This window comes from Corvus kubaryi, unplaced genomic scaffold (assembly GCF_017639235.1).
Source record: "Corvus kubaryi isolate FWS band 111438036 unplaced genomic scaffold, C.kubaryi_AGA036_p1.0 37323, whole genome shotgun sequence".
NCBI classification, from domain to species: Eukaryota; Metazoa; Chordata; class Aves; order Passeriformes; family Corvidae; genus Corvus; species Corvus kubaryi.
Window position 1 is genome coordinate 147,468 of NW_024581102.1, and position 26,845 is coordinate 174,312.

Genomic DNA, 26,845 nt, shown 5'->3' on the forward strand with positions numbered 1-26,845 from the left:
TGCCCCAGGATGGGATTCTGTGCCCTCCCATTCTGCTCCCGCCTGAACGGGGTTTGCCCTCTGGATGCCAAGGCACACGCTTGCTGCAGCCGAGATGCTGCTGACCAGCACCCGGGTCTCTCTGGTCCCTTTCTGCAGGGCTGCACTCCACCCGCTCCTCTCCCTGCTCAGACTTGCACCCAGCACCATTTCCCCTCGTGAACCAATGTATTTTCATTAGTAGATACGGTTCAGCCCAGGCGGCTGAAGCTAAGCTATGACCGTATCTTCCCTTCAGCAGCTACTGCTGGGCGGCTGGGCCCGGACGGCGCTCCCCAGAGCCCCGCCAGGATCCCGCACCCGGCCCCGACCCGGCCCCGCGGGTGCGGCCGCCTCGGGGCGCGGCCAGAGCGCGCCACGGCCAATGGGAGCCGCCGGCGGTGATGTAACGCTCCGCGCCGCCTGTCATTGGCTGGCGAGACAGCCCCGCAGGCTCCGCCGGCCCCGCCCCGGTGCCGGCCCTGGTTCTCGTCCCGGTGCCGGTGCCGGTCGGGCCGCGGGGCGCCAGGGAGGGCCTGAGGCCGCTTCCCTCGAATCGGGAGCAGGCGGCCAGGGCGTGCACGGACGGCATGGCCAGCGCAGGCCGTCCTGCCGCCCCACGACTGTTCCGGGACCGGCGGCGCGGGCACCGTGCCGCCGAAATCTGCTCGTTTCGGTAAATAGGCACCGACATCCCCGGCTCACAGCCAGCCCGCTCCTCCCTCCTCACGGGCCCTCTCTGCACTGTCTGCACAGCCCCACTTCTGCTGCAGCGAGTTCATCACTCATGGATGGTAAAACAATCTTTTTTTAAAAAAAAAGCGAGGCCTTACACTTCAAAACCTACACCCGAGCTCGGCACTCGGAGCAAGCAGGAAAGAATGTCACACACAGGAAGTACCAGAGCACAGGCAGAACATACTGTCTCACTCTGCAACCGCATGTGTCCATTCCTCTCCAGATTATCATGTCTCATTGCTTCCACGGTGCCATCTAATCCAACATCCAGGAGATACTTCTATAATAAAAGATCGGGATTGCATCACCGGGGAAAGGTTAGCAAATGCTTTTTCCACAGAGTAACACCATCTCCCTGTGAGGGGTAGCGAGTAAGAGCCTGTTCATAATACTGCGCTGACAGGAATAACCAGTGCAGACTGAGCTGTCACACCTCCCCGGGAAAAAGGCCACGCTGCTCTGGGATGCTCAGCAAGTAAAGTTGTTATTCCAAATAAATTTCATGTTACAACATCTGCAGTGCAAGAGTTTACTCCGGAGAGCAGATCAGCCCAAATACTTAAGACAGCAAAGAGAGTCTGATGTCATGCAGTTCAGGGAACAAAAGCCTCTCCACAAGCTGGGGGCTAATTGAGCCACAAATTCACATGTGAAACCCAGAGACACGCCAGGATTTCACTGCAGGGTCACAGCTGCAGCTGAGGCCGCTCCCAGTCAGAAAATAATCTGTGCAGCCCTGATGAGTGAAGGCTTCAGCAGCAGCCCTGAGCTCACCCAGATCACTCAGCAATGGCCCCAATGCCCATCCCTCAACCTGTGGTGGTAGAGCAGAGCTCTGACCTCCACAGAGGCAGCCTGAAGCCATAAGACACTCATTTAGCTACACCAAAATTTCAATGAATTTCTTGTGTCTGGGCCTTAATTTTTCTGCTGAGGGGGAACTGAAATCCAAAGAAAACACTAGAGCATCCCAAATCTTACTTGTCGTGTAGGAGAACGCAGGAACTCCTTTGTCTCTTTGTGTCAAAATGATCAGTACTAAATAAAACACATTGAAAAGATGACACAAACCAGCTTTGTTCTCCAGCATGTGCCCATTCAGTGCAGAGCAAGAGATAAAGCACTTCAGGTATGGAATATATTGTGAAGGACAGAACCAGAGCTTCACACTTCTTTAAAAAAAAGGGGAAAAGGAAACTTTTTTTTTTAATGTTAAAGCTACATTTGTAACCAATCTGCGGAGCTCTGCCAGAAAAGGCACATTCTGACCACACCATGCCATCGTTTGGCTCACGTTAAACCAAACCATGACAGCTCTCAGCAAGCAAAGGTGAAGAACTGCAGGGAATCCCTGACCTTACTTTGACCTCCAAATTTACATCAGAACAAATTACTCTCTCACCACCACTGGGGTTTGCACTGCCCTTTCTGCAGTGGTGGACAAAGCAGACAAACCCCTGTGCTTAGCCCCTGATTTGGCTGAGAAAAGCCCCATCAGCACTTGTGCCGCAGCGCTGGAGCGAGCACATTGCCTGACTGTCAGCACCTGCCAGGGCTGCACAGCCTGCCCAGCTAGGGCAGGGGCACTGTGCCAGCACAGAGCAGAAACCAGTTTGCGCAGACAGCCCCTAGGAAGAAAAACAGAGCCCAGCAACGTGCAGAAAAAAGGATATGTCCCAAACAACATGATCTAATCTCCTTGTGCCTTTACACACTACACTGCCAGCACATGCAATGAGCAGTGGGTGCGGGTAGGACAGGCCAAGAAACAAGCCTGTGTGAGCTGACTCTGCTCTATCCTGATTGCAGACGACAAAGCAAACCAAAAGCAAGGATTCAAAAGCTGATGAGACCGGGTAAGTGGCCCAAGCAGGTGGCCACCTCAGCAGCAGGTACCATCTACATTCCCCAGTGAACACCAGGAACTATCCAGTCATTCCTCTTTACCATTCCCAGAGCGAAAGATCTGGGAAACGCGATGCACACCGGGAGTGCCGGAGCCACTCCCTACTCCACAGCAGCAACAGCTGGCCGTGACACCGGCCTGCGGCAGGGGAAGACATCACTGGCTGCGCTCCAGCCGAGACGCTCCGGGCCCGAGGAATGGAAGCCCTGCGGCTGGCGAAGGGCCACCCATCTCCCTGCCTCCCGGGAGCCTGACGGACCCCCACTCTTGGGCGCGCTTATCCCGGGGACAGGTGGCAGGAGGAGCGGGGCGGGACAAGCGGCCGCCCGGGCCCCGCCCGGGCTCCCCCGCAGTCCAGCTCCGGGAACCGGCCCCCGGCACTGACCTCCTCGCGCCGCTTCTGCCAGCGGCCGCACGGCGACTCCTCCAGGATCTCGGACTCGTCCTCGCTCTCCTCCTCCTCCTCCTCTGGGGGCGCCGCGGAAGTCACCGGCGCAGACACCGAGGTCATCCCCGGGCCAGATGAGGCGGGCTCCGGCTTGGGGTCGGAGCCGCTGCCGGGCACCTGCTTGGACTCGCCCTCCGACATGCTGCGGTCGCACACCCTACGGGAGAGGCGCGGTCCGTGAGGCGCGGTGGGGCGCCAGGCCTGACTGGGCCCGCCGGGCCGGACCGGGCCGCGCCCGCCGGGCCTGTCAGCCGGGACCACGCCCCAGGCCTGCCAGCGGCGCCCGACCTAGCCGGTCCCGGAGCGAGGCGGGGGGCGAGGGGCGGGAGCCACGCACTTACCGGGCCCGCGGCACCTCCCGGTCCCGAGCACGTCCCCGCCGCAACCGCCGCGCTGCGTAACGCGCCGTGCGGGGTGGGGCCTCTGCCGCAGCCAATCAGCGCCGCGAGTGGCGCGTCAGCACCCGCCAATGGCCGGCGGGCGGAGCTCCGCCGCGCCTCACACGACAGGGGGCGCCCTACGGAAAGGGCCCTGGGGGGTGGTGGCTAGGGCGGGGCAGCCCCGCGCAGTAGCCAATGAGAGTGCGACAGGGGGCCCGCAGAGTCGCTTATTGGCCGGTGGGCGTGACTGAGCCTATATAAGGCGCTGTGTGCGCGCGGACCCCTCATGGAAAGGGGCAGGGCGATATCACTGGCAGCTGTGAGCGTGCGCGGCTTTAGCTGTGTGCGTGGCCGCCTGCGGCGCCGGTGGCGGCATCGCCGGTCCCAAGTCCGCTGTTCCCCCGGAGGAGCCTCAGGGCAGGTCGAAGCCACCGGCGGGCCGTGTAGGTAGTCTCAGGGCGGAGCGGGCCGCGGTGCCGCTCTGGCCGCGCCTCTATGGTCGGCGCTTCCGGCCGCCGAGCTTCCGGCCGCGCGACTTCCGGTCGCCGCCCGCCGGTGCGAGGTCCCGCCGCCCCCGCACTCCGCCCGCGCCCCCCGGTCCGGTCCGGTCGCCGCCGACCGAGGCCGCCGCGGCCGCAATGGGCGCCTACTTGTCGCAGCCCAACACGGTGAAGAGCTCTGGGGACGGCGCTGGGCTCGGGCCGCGCCCGCTGCACTTCGGGTTCAGCGCCATGCAGGGATGGCGTGTCTCTATGGAGGTGAGGGGGTGAGGCTGGTGGGGCGGCGGCATTCACACCCGGCACTCCTCGGGGTCCTGCGCCGACAGGCCCCGACGGCGCCAAATAGCGAGGAGGTCCGGGGGCTCTCGGTCACCCCCTCCCTCCCGAGGCCGAGAGGGGCATTTTGCCTCTCCCGGTGCCGCCCCAGCCTTTCCCGAATTCCACACGGCAGCCGCGTGTTCCGGCTCGTGCGGGGAGAGTCCCCCAGTGTCGTGGGGGACACGTGCGGTTGGATAAATCCCTGCGAGAAATGAGGAATTCGGGGTATAAAGCGAAGGAAGGAGCGTTTGGTGCTTGGGGTGAAGTCGTGAGTGAAAGCAAGTGGGAAATTATCAGGGAAAATGCCTGGTTTTCTCCTCTGAAGTGTCGGTGTCTTGCTGTGCTTCCTCCTTGTTTTTATTTATTTATAGGAAAATTCGTAGGAAGAATTCTTATGGCTACTCTGTCTCCTTTTGCCAGTCCCGGCTTTGCTGGGCTCGTTGTGGGCAGATGAGCTACCACCAGACCCACACGTGGCTGAGGATCCAGGTGTTTGCCCGCATTCCCCTAGTGCAGGAGGCTGCAGGAACTGCTCTTAAAGCTCTTGGTTGGTGTGAGGGCAGTGTGGGGCTGCTGGCCCTGCAGCTCTGTGAACTTCAGACCCTCTGTGAGTACTAGTAATGTGCTGGTTTGTTTTCCCTTCTGGGCAGCCAGCAAACAGCTGAATTCAGTAAGGATTAATCCTTGTTGCTGCAGCCACCACAGATACATCTCTCAGTGTCTGGTTCATAGCCCTGTGGCTGGTTTGGTGAAATTGTCCCATTCAGGCTGTCAGATGTTGAATTTTTGCTGGTATGGATTTGTGAGCCATTTTGCCAGACACTTCACCACTTCTTGGAGTGGGACAGCAGTTGTGCAGGTGACAAACTAGTGACAAGAGGTGTTTCCTCCTTTCTCTGTGTAAAACCCTGGGCTCTGGTTCTTGGGGTAGAAGAGGCAGAATTGGTGCTTGTGTTCCTGAGATACGCTCAGAGTATGTGTGTGCCGAACTGGCTGACAGTATCTGAGCTGGTCCTTCCCAGTGACACATGGAGGGGGGAACTGATGGCACAGGGACACTCCTGGAGCACCGAGTGTAATCTCAAAGGCGATTAACGTGTGTGTAAGCGGCTAAATGCAGGCATGGCTTTGGCATCCCTTTGCACAGAGCTGGGATGTGTTAAGGAGCCAGGCTGCGGTGAGGGAGAGCAGAATGGCCCTGATTTATAGTGCTGGTGGGCTCACTCAGCCCTCCCACAGTTGGGACATGGCTCTAACCTCACTCACTTGAGGGCTGTCACTGGTACCTTTGCAGAGGCTGGACGAGGCCCAAAGCTGCAGATGTGGGTTCTGCACTACCCAACATCTCTGGCTTATCCCTACTGGCAGAGGCAGCACTGAGGCCATCAGTGTGGACATGATTTAGTTGAGTTATCCCAAGAAACAAGCAGACGGCAGGAGCTGAACCTGCTGCAGATTGCTTCTGAGAGCCTGATGGGAGAGCACACAGCTGAGCAGTCCATTTTCTTACATTCCAGTGCTCTGTGTTCTGCTCTGTCTTGTCTTGTTTTGTTTTTTCATTTTCTTCACATTCAATTGCACTTTCACTCTTCTGCAAGGCTTGGAGAAAGTTCTGAGCAAATGTTTGTGCTTAATGCTGTAGTTCTGTGTGTGTTGGTGAAGCCAGTCAGAGTTTGCACGTGGTAAGACACAGGTATTTTGGGTGTAACAGAGCTTTTTGTCACCTTGTACTTGGGTTTTAGGAGCCTTCCAGTGAGGTGGATGTACAGGGCTCTGAAGAAATACTGTGACTTAGTCCAGAGAGGTTGTTTTGGGAGTAAAGAAATGTTTGGGGCAGATGAGGGACCCAAAGGATAAGGATACAAAAAAAAAAATTGTATTAGGTACTAGAAGCAACAAAGAAAAGGGCTGAAGTCAGTTTTATGGTCCGGAGGAGTACTCTGGGATATAGCAGGAGGCACAGGATGTGGTTGGATGGGGCTTCTCCAAACTCTTTGCTCCTGTTTTGGCTGTACCCCCACAGTGAGACACCAACAGCCCAGTTTGCAGCTTCATTCCTCTGCCAGGCTCAGAACAAAAGCCCTTGCTTCAAAATATGGAGATTTGTTAAATTAACTCTCAGGTTAATTTATTAATTTGCCTACTCATTTCAACTGAATTGGATGTTTGATGTTTCAGACGCACTGTTTTTCACCACTGTTACAGTAACCACTCAGGTGACTGGGGAGAGTGAGGGATCCCAGAAGGTTGGATAGCAGGGAGCGGACTTTTGGAACCTTTGTGAACTCTTTCAGCGCACAGCATCCCAGTCACTGAGAGGACAGTCACTGCAACTCACTGGCCAGGGCTGGGGGCTGCGCTGGAGGCTGGTAACTGGCAGCACATGGTAGCTTCGCTGCTCTGCTCGTGGCATTGGCAAGGCCAAGACCTGGCTTTGCCCTGTGTGCAGAGCCACCAGCACTTGTGCTTGGAGCAGGGCAGAGCAAGCCCCATGCACAGTGTGGGAGCTGAGCCCTCCCACCTGCATGTGCCAGTTGTGCCCATCTGCCCCCTTGGGATCGGGGCTCAATGAGGGGACAGATCAGGACAGGCTGCAGTGGGGGCTCAGCAAGGGCAATACAGACCATTTTTGGTGCCAGTGCTGGGTTTTCTCCACAGTAGCATTTGCATCTCCTTAATTACACTGCTGTTTGGTCAGGACAGACTTATCCCAGTTACTGTGTTGATGGTTCACTGTCTCACTGGCTTCTGTGAATGCTCAGAAAAGTGAGCACTAAAATGCTGCTTCTTGGTTTATCCCTGTTTTCATTTGCTCTCTCTAGTGAGGGCTGGGGAAATTTCCTGCATTACCATTCAGTCATTACTCGTTTTGAACTCAGATGGTCACTTGCCTGTTCAGAAGCTCTTTTCATCCCAGTGCCAGCAGTTTCATTACAATGAGTGCTACAGAAACCCAGAACCTCTCTGTTCCTGTTTTCCTAAGCAAGGAATAAAGTTCTCTTCCACAAGATGCTGGAACTCTGGAGAGCAAAGAGACCTTATCCAAGGAACCTTAAAAAAAAAAAAAAAGCAGTAGAGCTCAGTGGTTGCTCAGCTGTGATCTAGTTCCGTGTGTGTATAAATTTTGGAATATTGTTGGCAGCATGGACACATCCAGATATTTGAACCTGCTGTCTTGGAGTAAGCACAGTGTTTTGGGGCAACTGTAGCACGTTTAAGGTGATGAACCACAGAAAAGATCGCATTGTTGAACATATCACAGGATACATGTTCTTCCTGAACACAGGTGTGTGGGATGTGTCAGGTGGTGAGGTGATGAGTGAAGGTTAGACTTGAAGGAATGTCAGGAGGTTAGCTGAGCCAGGGGAAGGGCTTAGGAGAAAGGTTCAGCCTGGCCATCTGTTCCAGGCTCTGCATTGCAATAGCCAAGCTGGGTTTGCCTGCCCAGAGAGGAAGGAGTTTAGGCTCTTGGCTGTAAAATCATGGGGGCACCTTCCTCAAAGCTGGCTGTTCCACAGAGACCTTATGGAGAGAACGCTGTGCAGCGTACATGGCTTGTGTTATTGACCTTTGTGTTTTGTCCAGAGATGGGAATGGAGCTAGGGAAGGGTCTGGAGCACGAGTCTGATGAGGAGTGGCTGAGAGAATTGGGGAGGGCTCAGCCTTGAGAAAAGGAGGATCAGGGGGACCTTCTCCCTCTCTACAACTCCTTGACAGGAGAGTGCAGCCAGGTGGGGGTCACGCTTGTCTCCCAGGAAACAAAGGATGGGAGAAGAGGAAACAGCCTTAAGCTGTGCCAGGGCAGGTGCAGGTTGACTATTGTGAGCAATTTCTTCATGGAAAGGTTTGTCCAGCCCTGGCACAGGGCATGTGGGGGCATGGGACAGCAGTTTGGGTTGGCAGTGCTGGGGCAATGGTTGGACTCAGTGGTGTCAAAGGGCTTTTCCAACCCAAACAAACCCATGCTTCTATGATTTTCTGTGGGTCTAATGCAATCCCTGTCATTCCAGACCTTTGCTCTCTCTTTCAGGATGCCCACAACTGCATTCCCGAGCTGGACAGTGAAACAGCCATGTTCTCTGTCTACGATGGACATGGAGGTAACTGCGTCCGCTTTGCTCTGTCCTGTCCTTCGGTGTGACCCCTCTGGGCTGTCCATGGCTGCTGGGGCATCCATCTCTTGTTAGGAATTCTGCTCTTTGATGGGAAGCATTTTGTTTGATAGATACCATCAAGAGAGGTTCTGAACCTCTTAGGGGTCCTAGAAGGAAGGTCAGGGTTTGATCTGAAATTGAAATCAGATTTGTATTCCATTTTTTGTACCTTTTGAGAATGACTGTTTTTGTGGTGGATAAGCTGGGCAGGAGAGTCACAGAAGAAAAAGTGGTAAGAAAAATCACCTGAGATTGACTCTAGGCAGTGTGTTCTGGTGGTTGCCCAAGGAAAGACTGAAAATCAAAACAGGCAGATCCATTCCCCAGGTAAGGGCTCTTTAAACTGGAGATTGCAGCCATTCCATCCTGGAGACGTGCTCGAGTCTTCTGGATGAACTACCTCTTCGTGAATTCATCCAATTGCATTTTAAGAAGGTTTCTATGTTTGGTGATTGTTTGCACTGTGCATTTTGCATTGAATCATTATTTGAAACAGATATGGTTAAATCTGCCGCCTGATCACTTCACTGCAGTATCCATGACACAAGGAATAATCACTCTGGTAGTACTTTTCACTTTTACTATTTTGGACTCCATGTCTTTTTTTCCAGTCAGAGGAGCCCTAGGCTTGTCTCTGCTTGTATGACTGAATATTGCTATTACATATTATTGCTAATATTATTACAGAATTTCCTCTGCCAGTATCATGTAAGAGCTCAAGATCCTGCTGTTAAATCTTGCAAATTATTTTAATTTTGATCATCCTGAGTGATCCATCATGCTTTACTGACCTCTTTTCCTGCTAATTTATGTAGATGTTGAACAACATAGGTTTTCAAGGAGCTCTCCCCGTGGCCATTCTCCATTCTGAAAACTGCTCCTATCCAACCTCCCTGCTTTTCTTGTGGCAGCTTAGTATGGAAAACATTTGATGATTTATTTGAAAGCTCTTTGAAAATCTGTGTAGAGTAGATTAACTGAACTGCCTGTTTCCTCCTGTTCATTGGCTCTATAACACAGGGGCCAGTTTGTGACTGTCACTGCTGCGAATATATCAAGTAGCTCTTCCAAAGATGTTGTCTCAGTCTGAAGAATGTATTTCATGTTCTGAAATTATTTTTTTCCTGAACTTCTTCTTAGAGTGTGCAGATACCCATGTGGAACAGTCACTGATGTCCTGAAGGGTATCTTTGAGAACGTGGGGATGATGGGTTGGTGCTGAGAGGCAGAGAATGACAAGGAAATGGGATGTAGGGGTCAGGAGCTACTCACCTCGGGAACTGTTTGTGTGTGTCAGGCAAAAATATAGATAAGGAGCATCTACCAAAAATAGGTCAAGAATGACTAGTATCAAACCATCTATTCTCCTCTGAGCTCAATGTGTTGGTTTCTCTGCTGCCAAGGTCTTACTCCACGGGTTTAGAGAGACTTTGGACACTCATGACATTCCTGTTACTGTAGGACATGAAGTATTGTGTTTAGGATTCTTAAATACAATAGGGAAGATTCAAGGTAGACATTAGGGAAAGGCAAGGAATGGCAAAGCACTGGCGTGAGTTTCTAACTCATATTTTAGATTTCTAGTGATTGAATCTCTACAGCTCTTCCTAGACAAACCGTATCAGGAAGGGCGTGGATATAGTTGAATCTGATTTAGACCAACAGCTTTTGCCCATCCTTACTATCGTGTGATTTCATTAATGCATTAATTCTTCAGTTTGAAACAATTTCTCAGGTCTCTCCCATGCAAGAGTAAGGTTTTGGGTGGGAACCTTGCTAAGCTTTATTAGCTGCCAGTGTAAAAACTGAATTTAGCTTCTCTTCTGTACCTTGCTCATCTCTCAGCCTGAAACTCTCCAGTAAGCTTCCTGCTCCAGATAAGTTGGGAAAAGTTATTACTGTGTTATTTGAAAAAGGGTGAGTTTGGGGGTTCTTTTACATATTAGTATTTTCTATTTCATTCATTAGTTTTTCTCTTATGTTTCCCCCTTGTGGACAAGCCTTCCAGTACTTGAAAGATGCTGCTGGGCCAGTTTTTTGCCTTCCCCAGCTGCTTTTTTATGTGCTCTGGCCTTCTCTGCCCCCAGATTCTGGAGAATGATATTTGGGCACTCTGCCCCTTGAGGCAGGGGGGGTGTGTTTGATCAGTCTCTATTGCTGTCTACTTGTGCTTTAGCCTTTCTTTTAATAATGTGTCTTCATTGACATGTATCTTGCATTGCTCGTCTGTCTTGAGGTTTATTTCTCTCTGTTATTTTCTTTTTCACTATTTTTTAAAAATTATTATTACTGTTATTGCTTTAAACTTCTCTCAACTCAAGGGTTTCTTGCCTTTTAGTCTTCCAATCCACTCCCCGATTCCACGAGAGGTGGGCAAGGGGCTGGGTGGTGCTTAGTTGCCATCTGGGGTTAAATCACCACAGTCCTTTCTTGGCACCCACCATGGGGCTGGAAGGGTTGGAGCTAGTAATGGATAGACCAGAGCATGTTAGAGGGGATTTGTATCTGTTAACAGCTGCAGGTCACAATGGTGGCTCAGGTGTTCCCAAGAGCAGTTTACCTGACCCACACCATACTCTTTTTTGTGCTGTACCTGTTAAAGGCTGGTGTTGGGTCCTGCTGTTTGCTGGGCTCTGCAGTGATTAGTGGTGTTTGACTGAGAGATCTGTTACTCCAACACTGACCTTGAGCCTCATCTGCCATTTGGGCTCTGCACTGAGGCCATCACTATCACTATCCTTCAGGTTCCATCTCATGGAGACAACAATTTTTCGTCTTCCCCCAAGAGGTTTTTTTTGGAGAAAACACAGAATGGTCAAGGCCTCACAACTCTCACAGGCAAGACTTGCTTCCTAATATCCCATCTAACACTGCCCTCTGTCAATGTGGAGCCATTCCTCCTTGTCCTGTCACTCTAGGCCCTTATCACAGGTCCTCTCCAGTGTTCCCAGGTCAGACCCAGTCTCTTTGTTCCCTGGATCTGTACCATGGAATGCTTTGCAGCACTCTGTAGCAGCAGCCATTTTGCTGTTTCTGTTCTCTCTCAATGACCACTTGATCCCTTTTCTGCAGGTACATTGGAAAAGTCCCTTGTCTGCTCTTTCTGTCTTTCTCCCAAATCTCCCTACTTCTCCACTTCCCACTGCATTCCCTTTGCTGAACTGTTGGCTGGCTGCTGCTTTCCCCTCTCTTCCCTTGCTTCCCCATTCCTTCACAGAGCTTTGCTCCTGCCTGCACAACTCTTCGCCATGCCCAGCTGCCCGCACAGTTTCTGTTGGGCTCGGAGGAGGGCAGGGAAGTTGGGATGTGCAGCAGGAAGATCAGGAGTTGTGTGGCTGGTCCATCCTGTGAAAAACCCTCCTGTGTGAAAATGGTCCTGTAGCCCAAAGGAAAGGAGCCCACATGGCTCTGGTTGTACCGACAGCCACAGGAAAGCCCCAGGTGCAGGTAGGCTCTGGAATGCTGTGCCCAGCCACCCACACTGCAACTTCTTTGTACTATGACAGGGAATGACTGGTCCAACACAGCCTCAAGATGTTTCTGGACCCTGCAGTGGGACCCTCCACCTGCCTGCAGCTTGCCCTGTTCCTCTCCCTCTTTCTGTGCAGTCATTTCATTTGTTTATCAGTTTCTGGTTCTAATTTTTCTTCTTCATGAGGTGTGAGCCACGTTCCTGTGTCCTACAACTCACACTACTCTTTCTGGCCCTGTTCAAGATAAACTACAGAAATGCATCATCCCTCACTATTTACTCTTCCTTCTCTCTTAATAGCATCTTCAGGTTCTAAACAAATCCCTCCCATGCCCTATTCCATACCTGACACTGTTACTTAGCAAGCTGGGGGAGTTTCTGGCTTTTAAAAATCTATCAGCTGCTCTAGGATGAGCACTTGAGTTGTTTCTCAGTCCTGGTTATCCCCTGTGCTCTCAGCACAGTGTTCTGGCTGCTGTTTATCTTGCTGTGCTCTTTCCTGTACCAAGGTGACTGCCCTGTCTCCTGAAAGGTTCATCTAAATCTCTGGGATCTCATTGCCATTAGTCTGGAACACACACTAGAACACAGAACACTTTTTGTGCTCACTGCATGTTGGTAATGCTCCAAGAGAGTCTACAGTGAGCAAAAGCTTCCCTTCTGCTTTCACTGACATGTGAAATTAAAGATTTCCAGGTAGGCTGGACCTAAAGAGTCAGCCTAAATGTCATTCTGGGCCTGAGCTCCCTCTCGGGAAGCTCCCAGCATTGGCCAAACCTGCTGGTCTGGAGCTCTTTGAGGTTTGCCGGGGCCATCTGCACATCCTACTGGGAAGGTGTGAGCGGGATCCCCAGACTCAGCTGCTGTGTCACCATTCTGTGACACAGCTCTGGTTTCTGTCCCAGGATTTACCTTGGGAATTCAGCAGGTTCTGTCTGGAAGGATCAGCCTCTTTAAATAGTTTTTCCTCTTTTTCAGGAGAAGAAGTTGCCCTGTATTGTGCCAAGTACCTGCCTGAGATCATCAAAGACCAGAAGGCCTACAAAGAAGGCAAACTGCAAAAGGTAAGGAGCCAACTCTGCCCTGGACTAAGTGCCACCAGAGAGGAAAGCCCTTGTGTTGGGTGTGGGTTGTCCAGGGAGGTGATGGAGTCTCCATTCTTGGAGCTGTTCAGAATCTGTCTGGGCATAGTCCTGGGCAGCTGACTCTGGGTGTCCCTGCTGGAGCAGGGGGTCAGATCAGGAGAACCCTGTAGGGCCCTGCCAGCTGCAGCCATGCTGTGATTTGTTATGGTGTGCAAGCTGGAAGAAACTAGATTGCACAGTATGGTTGGCAGGCATCCCGTAGGGAAGGGGCAGCTGCTCACTCATGTCTGTGTTCACACACAGGCCCTGGAAGATGCATTCTTGGCCATTGATGCCAAGCTCACCACAGAGGAGGTGATTAAGGAGCTCTCTCAAATGGCTGGGCGGCCACAGGACGATGAAGATGAGAAGGAGAAAGTTGCTGATGAAGATGATGGTAAGTCAGATGCCACTGAACAGACAAGGCTGCAGCTGCAGGACAGGGACGTAGAGCAGAAGGGTCAGGTCTCCTTGGGCACAAAGTTTTCTGTCCCAGTTTCTCAGTTAAATTTTGGCCAAGTTGAGCTTCTGCCCCTTAGTATTGTCCATGGCTTTGGGCTGGTGCTAGGAAAACCCTTATCCATTTGGGAGCCTAATGCTATGGATAACAAAACAGCCTGTCACCATTTTCTATAGAACTTCCTCCATGGTTTGCAGGGTTCCAGGATGTGTCAGGAACTCTGAGCTGGGCTCAGTTGTGGAAGGGAAATGATGTGTGCAGTGCTCAGCTCTCCGTGGCTGGTGGCAGCCACCAGCTGCAGGTAGGATTGAAGCAGATCTCAGTCTCTTCAGCAATTCTTCTTCCCACAAAGAAGCAAGTGTTCACCAGCAAGTGGTTGCTAGCCCAGGAAGTGTTTTCTGGGGTGGAATGCTGTGCTGCTCTCGCTGAGTACCTTGTGACCAGCCTTGAGGCAGATGCAAGGTGATCCTGTCACTTTGAACAATATGTCAGTCTGAAAATGCTGAATTTGTTGGTTGTTTTTCTCCAGGTGACAGGGATGAAGTGGGTGGGTGGTTGGTTGGGTTTTCTTTCTTCCTGTTCTGTATTTTCAGGAGCATGTTTTCCTTTTGGGATTAAATAGCAAAGCAAACTATCAGTAGGGACGCAGTGGTCTTTGGCTCACGGTCATTGTGGAAAGGCATCCCACTTTCTGTCTAGTCCCATTTGGGAGATGCCCAAAGCTGTGCTCTCACCTGTTGAACCTGTCAAAATGATGGTTGGTGGGGATCCCTGAGGTATTTCAAGCCCGTGGAGCAGCTGCTCTCTTGTTCCCAGCTGCAGCATTAGTGACCAAACCTGCACATGGAAGTGGTGACTCTGCTTCCCTGTGGCTCCCAAGGAGCCTGTGCTTGGGAAAGTGAGGCTCTGCCCCCCAGCCACACACCTGATGTGAACACTGTGCTACCACCAGCCCTTACACCTGATGTAAACACTCTGTGTTGCTCTCAGCTGGCCAGGGAGCACTGGGTTTGGGGCGATGGGGGCACTGGCAGGCTGCACTGTGGTCAAAACTGCGGCCCTGCTGTTCCCATTCTGCTCACCTGTAGCACCTGGGAGCTGTGGGAGGGCACAGGCCTGGCTGTGTGCTCAGAGTCAGTCTAGGGAGCACTGCTGGAACTCTGCCAGCAGCAGCCTCAGCTGGAGCAGCTCACCACAGGACCCAGTGGGGCGGGTATCCTGCTCTCTGACCCTCTCTCATTGTCCCCTCCTTTTTCCATTTGCAGTGGATAATGAGGAAGCTGCTCTTCTGCACGAAGAAGCCACAATGACCATTGAGGAGCTTCTCACACGTTATGGACAAAACTGCACCAAGAACCTTAAAGCCAAGTCTGTAGCTGCAGCTGGGGATAACGCTGTGGAGGGGACAGGCAAGCAGCATGATGGGGAGTCAAATATGAATGGAGAGGCTGACCCAGGGGAGCTTCCCGACCACAAGGAGAGGAAGAACGGGAAGCCAGACGAAGAAATCACGGGTATTTCCTCCACCTCAGACAAAGCCAGCGCTGGAGGCAACAGCCCTGCTCTGCAGAAGCCTGAACTAGGCAAAGGTGACGAGGCCGTCACCTCTTCTACTGGGGAGGCCGGGCCCTCCTGCTCCTCTACGGGAAAGCCCCAGCGCACAACCAAATCCAAATTTTTTGAGGACAGTGAGGATGAGTCAGATGAGGTTGAGGAAGAGGAGGAAGACAGTGAGGTAGGAAACAGCACTGGCACAGAGTGGCCTTCTGGCTGGGCAGAATGCATTGCTTATGGTGGTACTTGAGACGAGCCTCTGGCTCATCCTAGGTGTGTTCCTAGGAGCAGGTGTTTCAGGCTGATCCTTTGAGGCCATCCCATGGGAATGTTTGGGATTGTTGAGCTAACCCCGAAGGACGCACACTCATCCTGCAGCGGCCATAGCTGATAGCCCTTGGTCCTGCTGCATGCACCATCCCTTCATCCCCTGCTATAATGATACCAGCTGCTCTGGTTGTAGCCATCAAGTGTGGGGGACACATGGCAGGTCACCTCACACCTCTGGGGGAACTGACCATTGGTCCCCAGGATGGAGGGACCAGTGGGGGGACAGCACCAAGTGTCCTGTGTGACTCCTGTGGTATCTCTCCTTTCTTGTAGGAATGCAGTGAGGATGAGGATGGTTACAGCAGTGAAGAGGCAGAGAATGAAGATGATGAAGATGACACTGAAGAAGCAGAGGAGGATGAGGATGAAGAGGAAGAAATGTTGTTGCCCGGCATGGAGGGGAAAGAGGAGGTGTACACCCTGGTTTCGTGTTCTGCAGCTTAGTGTGGAGCCAGGGGCACTTGGGAGACTCAGCTAGGGGTTTTCCCTGTTCAGGTGGGGATAGAACACCCTGTGCCCTCGGCTGGGGCTGAGGGAGCTGCTGACAACATGGGTTTGTGCAAAAGCTGAGGGATGGGCCTGGACAGCAGGTTGAGATCAAAGAGGCTGAGCCTGCTGCTGGGTGTGGGGTGCTTGGAAAGCAGTGTGGGGGGAGAGCATGGGGCAGGAACAGGAGAGCTCTGCTGGCACCACTGCTCTGGAGCGCAGTATCACTCCTCACCAGGCCTGTGGCTCTTCAGCCCTTGACAGCGTAATCAGGCAGGCCAGGGACCCAGGAGGTCAGGTAAAAGGGACATGGCTTCCAAGGTGCCAATTTCTCCCTTTGGGGAGATGTCCTGACTTGAAGTGAGGATGTGCTCAAGCTGGGCTGGGGCTGGAATTAGCACATTAGAGTGGAGGGGACAGACATATGGAACACTAGAGAATCCTGACCCACTGAGCTGCATGAGACTGGGATGGAGGTGTTGCCTGACCCTGCCCTTCAGTGAACACACTCCTGGTGTTTCCCACTTCCCTCGGGCTTTCTCCATTGTTCCATGTGTGCTTATGGGGTGAGATGCAGCATCCTGGGCTCTGGGACACTGCTGGGGCTGTGCAGCTGGTGCTGGTTCCCTTAGGGATCTGACACGGAGACAGAGAAAGGAATCTCACCAAAATTCTGTCTCTTGCAGCCTGGCTCGGACAGCGGGACTACCGCTGTTGTGGCGCTGATCCGGGGCAAGCAGCTGATTGTGGCCAATGCTGGGGACTCGCGCTGTGTCGTGTCGGAGGGTGGCAAGGCTGTCGACATGTCGTACGACCACAAGCCAGAGGATGAGGTGGAGCTGGCCAGGATAAAGAATGCTGGTGGCAAGGTCACCATGGACGGAAGGGTGAACGGCGGCCTCAACCTCTCCAGGGCCATTGGTAAGCAGGAGGAGAAGGATGCTGGCAGGCCTGGCCTTGGAGTGCTGGCCTCAGGACAGCCAAGCTGACAGCACTGCCAGCCACTGAGGTTACAGAACACTGGCATTCCCACCTGCTATTTTGTGGTGGCCCTGGAAGTCCCTTCATAGGATGATTCCTGATAAGCTGCTAGCCAGAGCTGAGGGCCAGTTTTCTCAAGTGAACTTTGAATCAGAAAAGGAACCCTGGAGTGTTTTGGATGGGAAGGGACCTTAAAGCTCAACCTCTTCCAGCCCCTGCCATGGGCAGGGACACCTTCATTAGAGCAGGTTGTCGCAGGCCCCATCCAGCCTGGCCTTGAACACTTCAGGGATGGGGCAGCCACAGCCTCTTCAGAGGTGACAGGTGCTCTGTGCTGTTGGGCCCAGGAGGTGGGGAAGGGGCACTCGGTTTGGAGTAAAGAGAGTCTGAGCTGGCCAAGGCCCCTCTTTCCTGGGCTTGCCAGAGCTTACACATGGAACCTGCAGTGGTTCCTCTGCTCATGGCCACAGCCTGATCCAGATTGTGAGAGCACTCACTGATCCCACTGGGAATGCCCTGTGGCAAGGCAGTGCTGTTCACTGTTGAGGGCAGGCAGCACTGCCTGTGCCCAGACATCTTCCTCCCCACCACAGGGGATCACTTCTACAAGCGGAACAAGAACCTCCCTCCAGAAGAGCAGATGATCTCTGCCTTGCCTGACATCAAAGTGCTGACAATAAACGATGACCACGACTTCATGGTCATTGCCTGTGATGGAATCTGGTGAGTGGTGAGGCGGCCATTGTGCCTCTGGGGCATCACTGCTCAAGCCTTTCTCCAGAGCTGGGTGTGAGGAAGGCCTGTTGGGGACACTATGGCATGTGTGCTCCCTTTGCCTGCCTTTCTGACTCTCTGCTCTGCAGGAATGTGATGAGCAGCCAGGAAGTGGTGGATTTCATCCAGTCAAAGATCACCCAGAAGGATGAGAATGGAGTCCTGCGGCCACTCTCCTCAATTGTAGAAGAGGTAAGATTGGGAGCTCTGCTGTCCTTCCAGCAATGTGGTGTTTCTGTGTCCCAGCTCGGTGCCTGGCTCTGCCCTCCCGCTCCCTCAGATGGGTTCCCTGGGCACTCCAGCCAGTGTCTGACCTCAGGGGTGCTGTCCAGCCAAAGGAGTTTCTGCCCACATTCAGAAACCTGGGCGTGCCAAGGTTATCTCTGTCCCTTGTCCAGTGGGAACAGCATTTGATGACTCACTCCTGCACAGGTCTGGCCTGGCAGCCCCTGAGCCACTGTCAGATGCTGGAATGGGCCCAGTGCCTCAGGGTGGTCCCAGTGTTTATCTGTTCTCTCTGCTGACTTGCCCTGTCCCTCCCCAGCTGCTGGATCAGTGCTTGGCTCCAGACACCTCAGGGGATGGCACCGGCTGCGATAACATGACCTGCATCATTATCAGCTTCAAACCCCGTAACACACACCCACCTGCTGAGAGTGGGAAGCGGAAACTGGGGGAGGCAGCAGCACCAGCGGAGGAGAACGGTGGGGACAGCACCAAGAAGGCCAAACTGGAGTAGCAGTGCCCACCTGGGGACTGGGCTGTGCTCACCAGACTCTCGTTTCTTACCCATGCTGAACTCAAGACTCCAAGTCTTGTCCTTTTTTTAGCCTTAGCAGAGGCCTTGTTTGTCCGTGTCCTGGTCGGGGGGTGGGGGCGGGTCTGGTTAGCAAGGGCATGTCGCACTGTTCATCTGTAACCATTCCAGAGAGGGAGTGAAGATGGAGCTGCGCCTGGGAGCGCTGCATCGCAGAGTCCGTGGTGAGGAGGAGGATGTCCCCCCCATTGTCTCCATGTGGTTGTTGCCATTTCTGTGCCTGTGAATTTCTGTTCAGAGGGAAGAACTTTTTCACTGTTGAGGTTTTTTTAATCTGCACCCAATTATTTAAGGCCCTTTCTGTTTTTATTTGTGAAACAATCTGGCGGTGGTGCTGCGGCCACCCCATGTTCAGTTGTACACTTTCAATCAATACTTTTTTCAAACTAAAAGACCAGAAAATACAGGTGTGGTCTTGGTCCTTGGTTCTTTCCTGGAGGGGGAGGTGAGGAAGGTGGGGTGGGGAGGAGAACATTTGTCCCTGTGGTCTTGGATCACAGCAAGGCTTTGGCCTGTGGCTCCCAGTTTCCCCAGGGTAGCTCTTCTGATGAGTCTCACACAGAGTAGATGTGAGTCTCTGGAGACAGTCTGTGTCTGCTGGAGGGATAGGGGTGCCAGTCATGCCCCTGAGCTCACCTGCCTACAGCACCCATAGAGCTGCACCTTCTGTCAAGGTGTGTCAAGAGGCAGCTCCTCCCTGATGCACGGCTCATACAAGGGCTGTCAATACCTGTGTCTGTTCCTGCAGGAGTGAAGTCCCTGAGCTGTAAAACACTGATGGAAGGGTGGGCTATACAGGTGGGCTCTCCCTGTGTAGCAGAAAGAGCCCATGCACCCGGCAAACCACTGGAAAAGAAGAGTACTCTGTAGTGATCCATTATTTCTTTTCTTTTTACACACAACTGGCCCCTTTTATGTCTGTTTCCCACATTTGTTCTTTCCCCCAGTCCCTCCTTCCCCCACAGCTTGGAGCTGTCCCACCTGCCCCAGGATTCCATGGGAGCCACAAGCTCTGTGGGCAGCAGACTGCATTGCTGCCAGGAGGGGTCTCTCACTGGCCCCCAGACCTCAGGCACCCCTGTCTCTGACCATCCTGGGGTCCCCGGGCACCCCTGTCTCTGACCATCCTGGGGTCCCTGTGACAGCCAGGCCAGAGCCTCCACTGGCTCTGCAGGGGTGACCAGGGTGTCTCCCTTCACAGCCTCCAGGATCCTGTGCTCCTTCATGTTCTTGGTGAGCTGCCAGCACTGAACCTGCCAGGCAGCCACAGCAGAACCCCTGGATCTGTTCCCTGAGCAGCTGCAGCAAGGTAAGGCAAACACCTGCAGCTCTAAGGGCCTTTGCTGTGGCACACCACAGAGCATTTTGAGTAAAAATCAGCATGATAAAACATCATCAACAGAGCACACAGAAAATGGTCTAAACCCACTAACTGCTCAATACAGGTTACTAACGTGAGGTCACCACAAATCAGAGCCATTTTGTGGACTCCACAGAGGCTGGGGGAACTCCAGCATCACAAACCTTAATGACCAGGAACAAAGTTTAGAACCAAACCCTCTGGAGATGGATGCCTGGCAACAGGAATGGGGTGACAGCACATGGCAATTGAGACAAACTGGTTTTAATGCCACCAAGCAAAGCTGCCTCAGCACAGGCTCTCAGGGACTGCAGAAATAACTAATGCTTTAGGACTGCTTGTCCCTGTGCCTATTCATTGTGTTTATTCAAAATCTGGAGTCACCTTGGCCAGGACATTGAGAGCAGGGAGAAGCATGAGGTACTGAGCAGCCCCTTCCCAGAATGAGCCTGAGATAAACCTACCTGGCAGCAAGTGGAAGATGCCCTGAGAACAAACCCACTTTTCCAAAGGAAAAAAGTCTTCCTGGGAGGCCTTCTCAGGCAGCCCCATTCCAGGGGAACACACCAGCTCACCCAGAGTTCGTAAGCATGGGAACAGCCTGGGCTGCAGCTGCAGCACTGGGGCTTGTTGGTGGCTCTGAAGCACCAGACTTGCACAGGGCTGCAGGACCCCAGCCTGGACACTCCAGAGACCAAAGCAGTTCAGGACTGGACAACCCACTGCAGAGCCACCAGACAGGATGGGGAGCTGAAGCTTGGGGCCACCAGGGAGGGGGATCAAAGGTAAGAGGAGAGGCACCACCTCGGCTGGTGAAGGACAGACTGAACTGCAGAAGCTGAGACAATAGCCCAGGACCAGAAGGGTGGAGTTCATCTTCAGAAACAGAAGATGTGCAGTGCAAGGCACTGCCAAAGGCACAACCCCCTCACATGGGAATCCCAGAGCAGCTGGAAGAAGTTGTGCAGGTGAGCCAACTCACAAACCTCATCTCCTATGGAGACAGGCTGGGACAGCTGGGGATGTTCAGTCTGGAGAAGAGAAGGATCCAGGGAGACCTTCGAGTCACAGTGCCTAAAGCGGCTCCAAGAAAGCTGGAGGGACTTTGGACAAGGGCCTGGAGGGACAGGACAAGGGGAAATGGCTTCCCACTGCCAGAGAGCAGGGTTAGATGGGATAGTGGGAAGAAATTCTTCCCTGTGAGGATGCTGAAGCCCTGGCATAAGTTGCCCAGAGCAGCTGTGGCTGCCCCTGGATCCCTGGAAGTGTCCAAGGCCAGGTTGGACGAGGCCTGGAGCAACCTGGTCTAGTAGATGTCCCTGCACATGGCAAGGGACAGCGATGAGTTTTAAGTTCTCTTCACCCCAAATCCTTTACTCATTCTGTAACTGCCCAACTCTGAGCAGCAAAACACTCAGAAGCAGCTTTTTTTCCCCAGGACGCTGCAGTGGAGTCAGAGCAGCAAGGATCCCACTGCCTGAGACTATGCAACCCATCTGGCAATAGGTCCCCACCTACAGCCCATGGTGTTACCCCATGGTCCCTCCACATTGGCCTTGCTGCAGGATGGATCCCTTGCTGCAGGATGGATCAGCACTAGAGATCAGAGCTGGGGGGCTGCTGCCCTCCCCCAACCCTGCAGCCTGCTCTCGGGGCAGATCAGTTGGTACAGGCAGGGCAGAGGCCATGACAACCCCTGCATCACCTGCGTGGCCTCTTCCTCATGCAGGTGCAAATGCAACGCCTGTCGTCCACACCAATGGGCTGCCAGGGCTGTGCTGTCAGGGGAGTTTTGCCACAGGAGACAGAGGGACCCTCAGAAAGCAGCTTTATTTCCTAGTGGTGCCTCTGGGAAAGGGGCAGGCAGGGCTAGTGCAGGGTGCAGCAGTGCTGGGTGCAGTTGGCACCCACCCATGACCCAGCTCCCAGAGGCTGGGCATGCTGGCAGAGGGGGATTGGCTCTGCCGCAGGAGGGCACAGGGCCTGTGTGTGTATCAAGGCTCTCCCCCTCACACCTCCATCACTCCACAGGGACACCCATGGAGCTGCCCCTGTCACTGGTGGCTCCCAGGGAGTCCCCAGAGAGGCTCTGCCCAGAGAGGGCACTGCTGAGGCTCTGCTGCCGGGCAGAATGCGGCACCGCTTCGACCGACACCTCCACCTCGATGGTAACACCTTCCCTGCAGACAGACACTGGCCTGAGGGCAGTAGCCCAAAGGGGGACATCACCCGTCCCCGCCCACCACAGTGGGAGCAGGGGAGGCTGTTTGGAAGGGATGTGCCACTCCCCCAGCCCCCTCAGCACAACCCTGCTCACCTGTCAGAGATGTCCTGGCCCTCACTCAGCATACTCCCCGCAAGGGCCACTGTGCTGGCTGACTGGCTGTCCCCTTCTGGCCACACTGGCCCTGGGTGCGGGCTGCGGCTGCTGCTGGGGAGGGAGGCAGCGGGGTCTGGAGCTCCATCCTCACCTGGTCTGGGGCTGGGCAGCACTGACCACAGCTCATTCACTGGGGAGAAAGAGAATGCTGTTCCCAGGGTCTGCTCCTTGCTGGAGCAGGAGGGCACAGGCCAGGGCCTGCCAGCAGTGTGGGACTCACCTTTGGCCAGGTTCTCCAGCTCCACCACGCCGAGGTCTCCAGGCGTGCGGCTGCCCCTGCAGCCCCAGCGGTTCCGGCACAGCGACAGCACCACAGTCCCGTACACGTAGGTGAGCATCAGGGGCACGCCAACACCTGTGGGCAGGCAAGTGGTCACTGCCCAGCCCCAGCCCTGGTGCCTCTAGTCCCAGACATCCCCCACAGCCACAGCCCCACTCCCCAACATGGGCAGTGCCCTTGGCACTCACCCACAGTCAGAGCTGTTATGATAGGGGACACAAAGAGAGAGAGGAGGACACTGCTGGTGACAGAGAGGCACTGCTGGCATCCAGATAGGCTGCTTCGCCGGCTCTGGCCCAGCACCTCAAGGAAAAGACAGAAAGGTGAAGGGCTCTTGAAGGGCTCTACAAAGACCTCGGCATAGCCCCAGGGACACAGCCTCTTCCCAGCCTGGCAGAGCTCCAGACACCCAGACACCCCTGCCTCTCCTCAGAGACAGGGAGACACAACAGCACTGCTGCCACAGCACAGGTGTTCCCGTAAAGCCCCCCCAGAACCCCTCCTCCTTTTGCCCACCCCGACCCCACTCCCCAGGCTGAGCACATCTGCACTGCTGGGGGCCAGCAGAAGGTCCTGGCAAGGAGGGACTGATCCCATCAGGGGTGGCACAGGGATGTGCTATGGGCAGTAGGGAGCACTGTGGGTCTGTCCAGGCCGAGGGCCATGGGCTGCCAGGCTCAGTGGAAAGCAGGACCACAGGGACTCCAGGACCGCCTGCCAGTACCTTCCTACCCATGTAGATGGGAATCCCAATGGTAATAACAGGGACAGCAACACCTGCGGCAAGGGAGATGACCATGGGCGCTCCCAGCACCATGCCCAGCTGCCACAGGATCCTCCGGGTCCGTGACCATGGCCTCTTCCCCCAGAAGGTGCAGCCAGAAGGGCTGTGGGGACAGAGTGGGGCTGAGCCAAGGCTTCTGTTGAGGGGCGGGCAGAGACCAGCACAGCCTGGTCCCATGCCAGGAGACACCCACAGGCCCACCGGAGATCAGGCAGCCAGGTTCCCCCAACCTTGAGCTCCAGCTGCCTCCTACGGGGTGCCAACAGCCAGCCCCAGCCCTGCCAGACCCAGTGGCACAGATCATCCTGCTCCCCCAGCCAACCCCAAACCTGGGGCAGGGCCTGGCTGCCCCCATCCCAGCCCCCAACTCCTGTCAGAGTCCCCAGCCCTGGCCCAGGAGAACCCCCAACCCCCATGGCCCTGCACTGACCTCAGAAAGTGCACATCAGAGATCTCACGCAGGCAGAGCCAACAGAAGAGGCACCCGCAGACCGTGCAGTTCATGCGGTTGCAGCTCCCGTCATTGATCTTCATGATGAAGGCGCTGCAGCGAGGACAGACCTTGATGTCCTCAGCCTCAGCTGGGGGGAAATAAGACAGGATGGGGGAGTGGGACAGAATAGTGTGCACCCAGCCCCACATCCTGTCCCAGCCTGTCCCAAGCTCCTCCCATCCAACAGGTATCATGGCAGGAGCCGAGATCCCTCTACACACCCCAGCCCAGCTGGCACAGGGGCTATGAGACTGCAGCAGAGGCAGTCAGAGGGAACTCTGAGTCCTGGCTCCAGCAGCCCCATAGGCAGGAGGCACAGAGGCACACAACTGTGCCAAACCCCAGCCCTGGTGCTCCCACCCTGGGCTAGGGCCTCACCATGGGCCAACTCCTCCGGCTGGGCCAGCTGTGCTGTGGGGGTGGCCAGGCTGGGGACCGGTGGCACTGGTGCACAGGGGCCATCAGGGTGCCAGGGCTGCCGGCAGTGGTAGCAGAACTCGGTGCCACAGCCCTCACGCCCACAGGTGAGGCGGGGACATTCGGCACAGCCGTGGGCAAAGACAGCGTAGCTGTGGGGAGAAGGAGGTTGGAGCTGGTGGGATACAGCAGGGTGCCCCCTCCCAGCACAGCTAGGCAGGGCTGTGGCAGTCCCAGTCCTGCACCACGTTGGAGCCACAGCCCTGGCTCAGGAGAGCTGGGATACACCCTCACCAGCCCACCCTGTCCAGCACCCACAGCCCTGGGGCTCATAAACTATCTAGCACAGCCAAGGGCACCAGCCCTGGCAGACAGAGCTGCACAGGCTCTGCAGTCGGACCAGGACTGGACACTTCCCTGGGCACACCCAGCCCAGCACGGGACCAAGTGATGAGGAACCTAGCCTGGGAAGGGCTCACAGGACACAGGCACACACTGCTGCTGTGGGGAGGGGGACCCATGCCCACCCCCCATTCCCATCTCTGTGCTGGGGCAGGTGGTACCTGCAGTCAGGTGCAGGGCACCAGCGGATGCCAGGATCAGCCACTAGCAACCGTCGCAGCAGGAACTCTTCGTACTTGTCACGGAGGGTGGGCTCGGGCAGGAGCCGGTGGACATCAGCGGGCTGGAGCGCCGCGGGGCAGTGTGGGCAGGACACTGGCACCCGGCTCTCGCTAACAGCGAGCCGCAAGTACTGCTCCAGGCAGGCCCAGCACGAGCGGTGGGTGCAGGAGGCCAGGCTGGGAAAGGCCTCGGGGGGCTGGGGCAGCAGGCACAGGGGACACTCCTCCAGCGCCTGGCCCTCACCCAGGGGCAGCACCACATGTGTCTCCTCAGGTTCCTCTGGCTCTGGCTCCAGTTCTGGTGGTGTCTCCCCGCTGACAGCCTGTGGCTTCCGCCTGAAGCAGCCCAGAAGCCGGCGGGGCCCAGGCACACGTGTGGGCCAGTCCATAGTGGCCCGTCAAGGTAGCCACCAGCTGCTGTTGGGCTACGGAGGGCAGCGGGGAGATGCTGGCCCTGGTGCAGCCCCCATGGCCCATATCCTACCTGGGCCTCATCACAGGTAACAGCGGAACCATCCCCAGCTGCAGTCGGTGCCACTCAGCCTGCAGAGGAACTGCTCCTGAGAGCAAGCCCGTGCCCCGGGAACAGGCCCTTGGCACCCACAGAAGCCCGACAGCACTCTGCCAAAAGGCCCCAAGCCTGTCCTGCCCCATCCTGTCTCCTTCAGCTCAGCATGACAAGTCCAGGACCACAGAACTCCCAAATCCCCAGGGTGGGGAAGACAGCGGCAACACCGTGACAACCAGCGCAGGCACAGGGCAGTGTGACACACACCCATCCCCATCCCAGGGCTTTGGGGTTGTCTTCCCCAGTGTGAGACACGGCTAAAGCACTTTCACTGGAGTTTATTTGCCAAGGGACCCAAGACCCAGTTCATTCAGTGGCCAGGAGCCACGTGATTCCAGCAGTGAGGTAAATTTGCCCATTTTCCTTACTTAGAGCTTGCAAATCCACGGCCACACCACATTCCCTCCCCGTGGTTCTTCTCTCTCTACACCCCGAAGTTGCCCCCTGCCCTCCCCACCTCAACAGCACCTCAACAGCCTCCACAGCATTCCCATGTCAGCTCTGCCAGAGGCAGAAGCACTGGCACAAGAAGAGGCAGGAACCAGTGACACTCAGGTGAGACTGAGGAGTCCGAATGTACCTGCTCTGCTGGGCCGAGCACTGGGTGGCTCTGCATCCCCCCAGGGGGTACAGCACTTCCCAGGGGATACAGTGCTCCCCGGGGAGAGGGCAACTGCAGAGCTCAGGGAAACTGGGCTGAGACGGGGTTTACGTGGTGGTTGGACAGCGAGAGACGGCCAGGGCTGTACCTGTCAGCGGGGAATCATCGCTGGCAGCACGGGACGGCCACGGCTCCCCCGGGACGGCCACCGACCGACACATCCAGCGCCCTTGGGACCTGCAAAGGGACAGCAGCGATCCGTGAAGAGGCCGAGCCGCGGCCCACATAGCCAGGGCCGCCCGGACGCGGACCGGAGCCACAGGGAGAGCACAGCGGGTGATGCGGGTGGGGATCGGGCACAACCCTGGGATACGGCTGGGCTGCACTTCCGCACCGACCACCTTCAGGACCGGCCAGAGCACGGCGTGACCGAGCAGCCAGCGGCCCTTAGGCCCAGCGGGCGAGACGCAAAGCCCTGGGTGTCCCCGGTCTGATCGCGCGGGGACACCAGCAAGGGACTCACCGGGCTCTGCCCTCGGCGCCGGCGCTCGGCGGAGCCGGACCCGGCGGGCACCAGGGGAGGAGCCGCAGCCGCCCCTGAAGGAGCACAGAGACCGTCAGCGTCCGGTAGCGACCCCGACCCCGGTCCCGGTCCCCCCGGTGCCACCGTCTCTCGCGAGCCGGAAAGGGCGGAGCCGCTGTTGTCCCGCCCCGCCCCGAGCCCCGCCCGAGCCCCCGAGCCCGGCCCGCTTCTCCCGTGGTCCGGCTCGGCCCAGCCCCACGCCCCCGCCGGGCCCGGGCCCGAGCCCGCTCCCGCTCCCGCTCCCGTTCACCCGGCCCGGCGGCCGCGGCATGAACGGGAGCGGGAGCGGGAGCGGG

General features: G+C 55.6%; 3 protein-coding genes across 18 annotated transcripts in view; 1 reads left to right on the plus strand and 2 right to left on the minus strand.

Annotated features, from left to right (window-relative positions):
• The window catches only part of NRBP1 (nuclear receptor binding protein 1), a 34,002-nt gene extending 30,444 nt beyond the window's left edge, over window positions 1–3,558 (minus strand). For both annotated transcript variants that reach the window (XM_042029402.1, XM_042029401.1), the window contains exons 1-2: window positions 3,452–3,558; window positions 3,048–3,267 (exon numbers count right to left, since the gene is read on the minus strand). In XM_042029402.1, coding sequence (XP_041885336.1) covers window positions 3,048–3,251 — 204 coding nt within the window. In that variant the 5' untranslated portion in view covers window positions 3,252–3,267; window positions 3,452–3,558. The remainder of the gene's footprint in view (window positions 1–3,047; window positions 3,268–3,451) is intronic.
• A 210-nt stretch (window positions 3,559–3,768) lies between these two features.
• Window positions 3,769–18,866, plus strand: PPM1G (protein phosphatase, Mg2+/Mn2+ dependent 1G). Of its 3 annotated transcripts, none has more exons than XM_042029399.1 (10): window positions 3,769–3,933; window positions 8,339–8,408; window positions 12,913–12,998; window positions 13,323–13,455; window positions 14,784–15,253; window positions 15,676–15,813; window positions 16,575–16,809; window positions 17,442–17,592; window positions 17,733–17,835; window positions 18,188–18,866. In XM_042029399.1, the coding sequence occupies exons 2-10, from the start codon at window positions 8,381–8,383 to the stop codon at window positions 18,380–18,382; spliced, it is 1,539 nt and encodes a 512-aa protein (XP_041885333.1). In that variant the 5' UTR covers window positions 3,769–3,933; window positions 8,339–8,380; the 3' UTR covers window positions 18,383–18,866. The 3 variants fall into 3 exon arrangements, with proteins under 3 accessions (XP_041885333.1, XP_041885331.1, XP_041885332.1); XM_042029397.1 differs by lacking the exon at window positions 3,769–3,933 and adding an exon at window positions 3,995–4,248; XM_042029398.1 differs by lacking the exon at window positions 3,769–3,933 and adding an exon at window positions 3,996–4,248 and having other exon boundaries at window positions 17,463–17,592.
• On the minus strand, window positions 18,444–26,622 carry LOC121665339 (E3 ubiquitin-protein ligase RNF19B-like). 13 transcript variants are annotated; one of them, XM_042029386.1, is made up of 11 exons: window positions 26,490–26,622; window positions 26,115–26,203; window positions 24,738–25,340; window positions 24,136–24,326; window positions 23,695–23,845; window positions 23,205–23,367; window positions 22,669–22,783; window positions 22,421–22,555; window positions 22,138–22,330; window positions 19,191–19,234; window positions 18,444–19,057 (listed from the first exon to the last, which is right to left on the minus strand). In XM_042029386.1, exons 3-11 carry the CDS (start codon window positions 25,184–25,186, stop codon window positions 18,444–18,446), a joined length of 2,055 nt encoding a protein of 684 aa, XP_041885320.1. In that variant the 5' UTR covers window positions 25,187–25,340; window positions 26,115–26,203; window positions 26,490–26,622. The 13 variants fall into 13 exon arrangements, with proteins under 13 accessions (XP_041885320.1, XP_041885318.1, XP_041885322.1 ...); XM_042029384.1 differs by having other exon boundaries at window positions 25,946–26,203; XM_042029388.1 differs by having other exon boundaries at window positions 23,256–23,367; window positions 24,738–26,203.
• Between the last annotated feature and the right edge of the window lie 223 nt (window positions 26,623–26,845).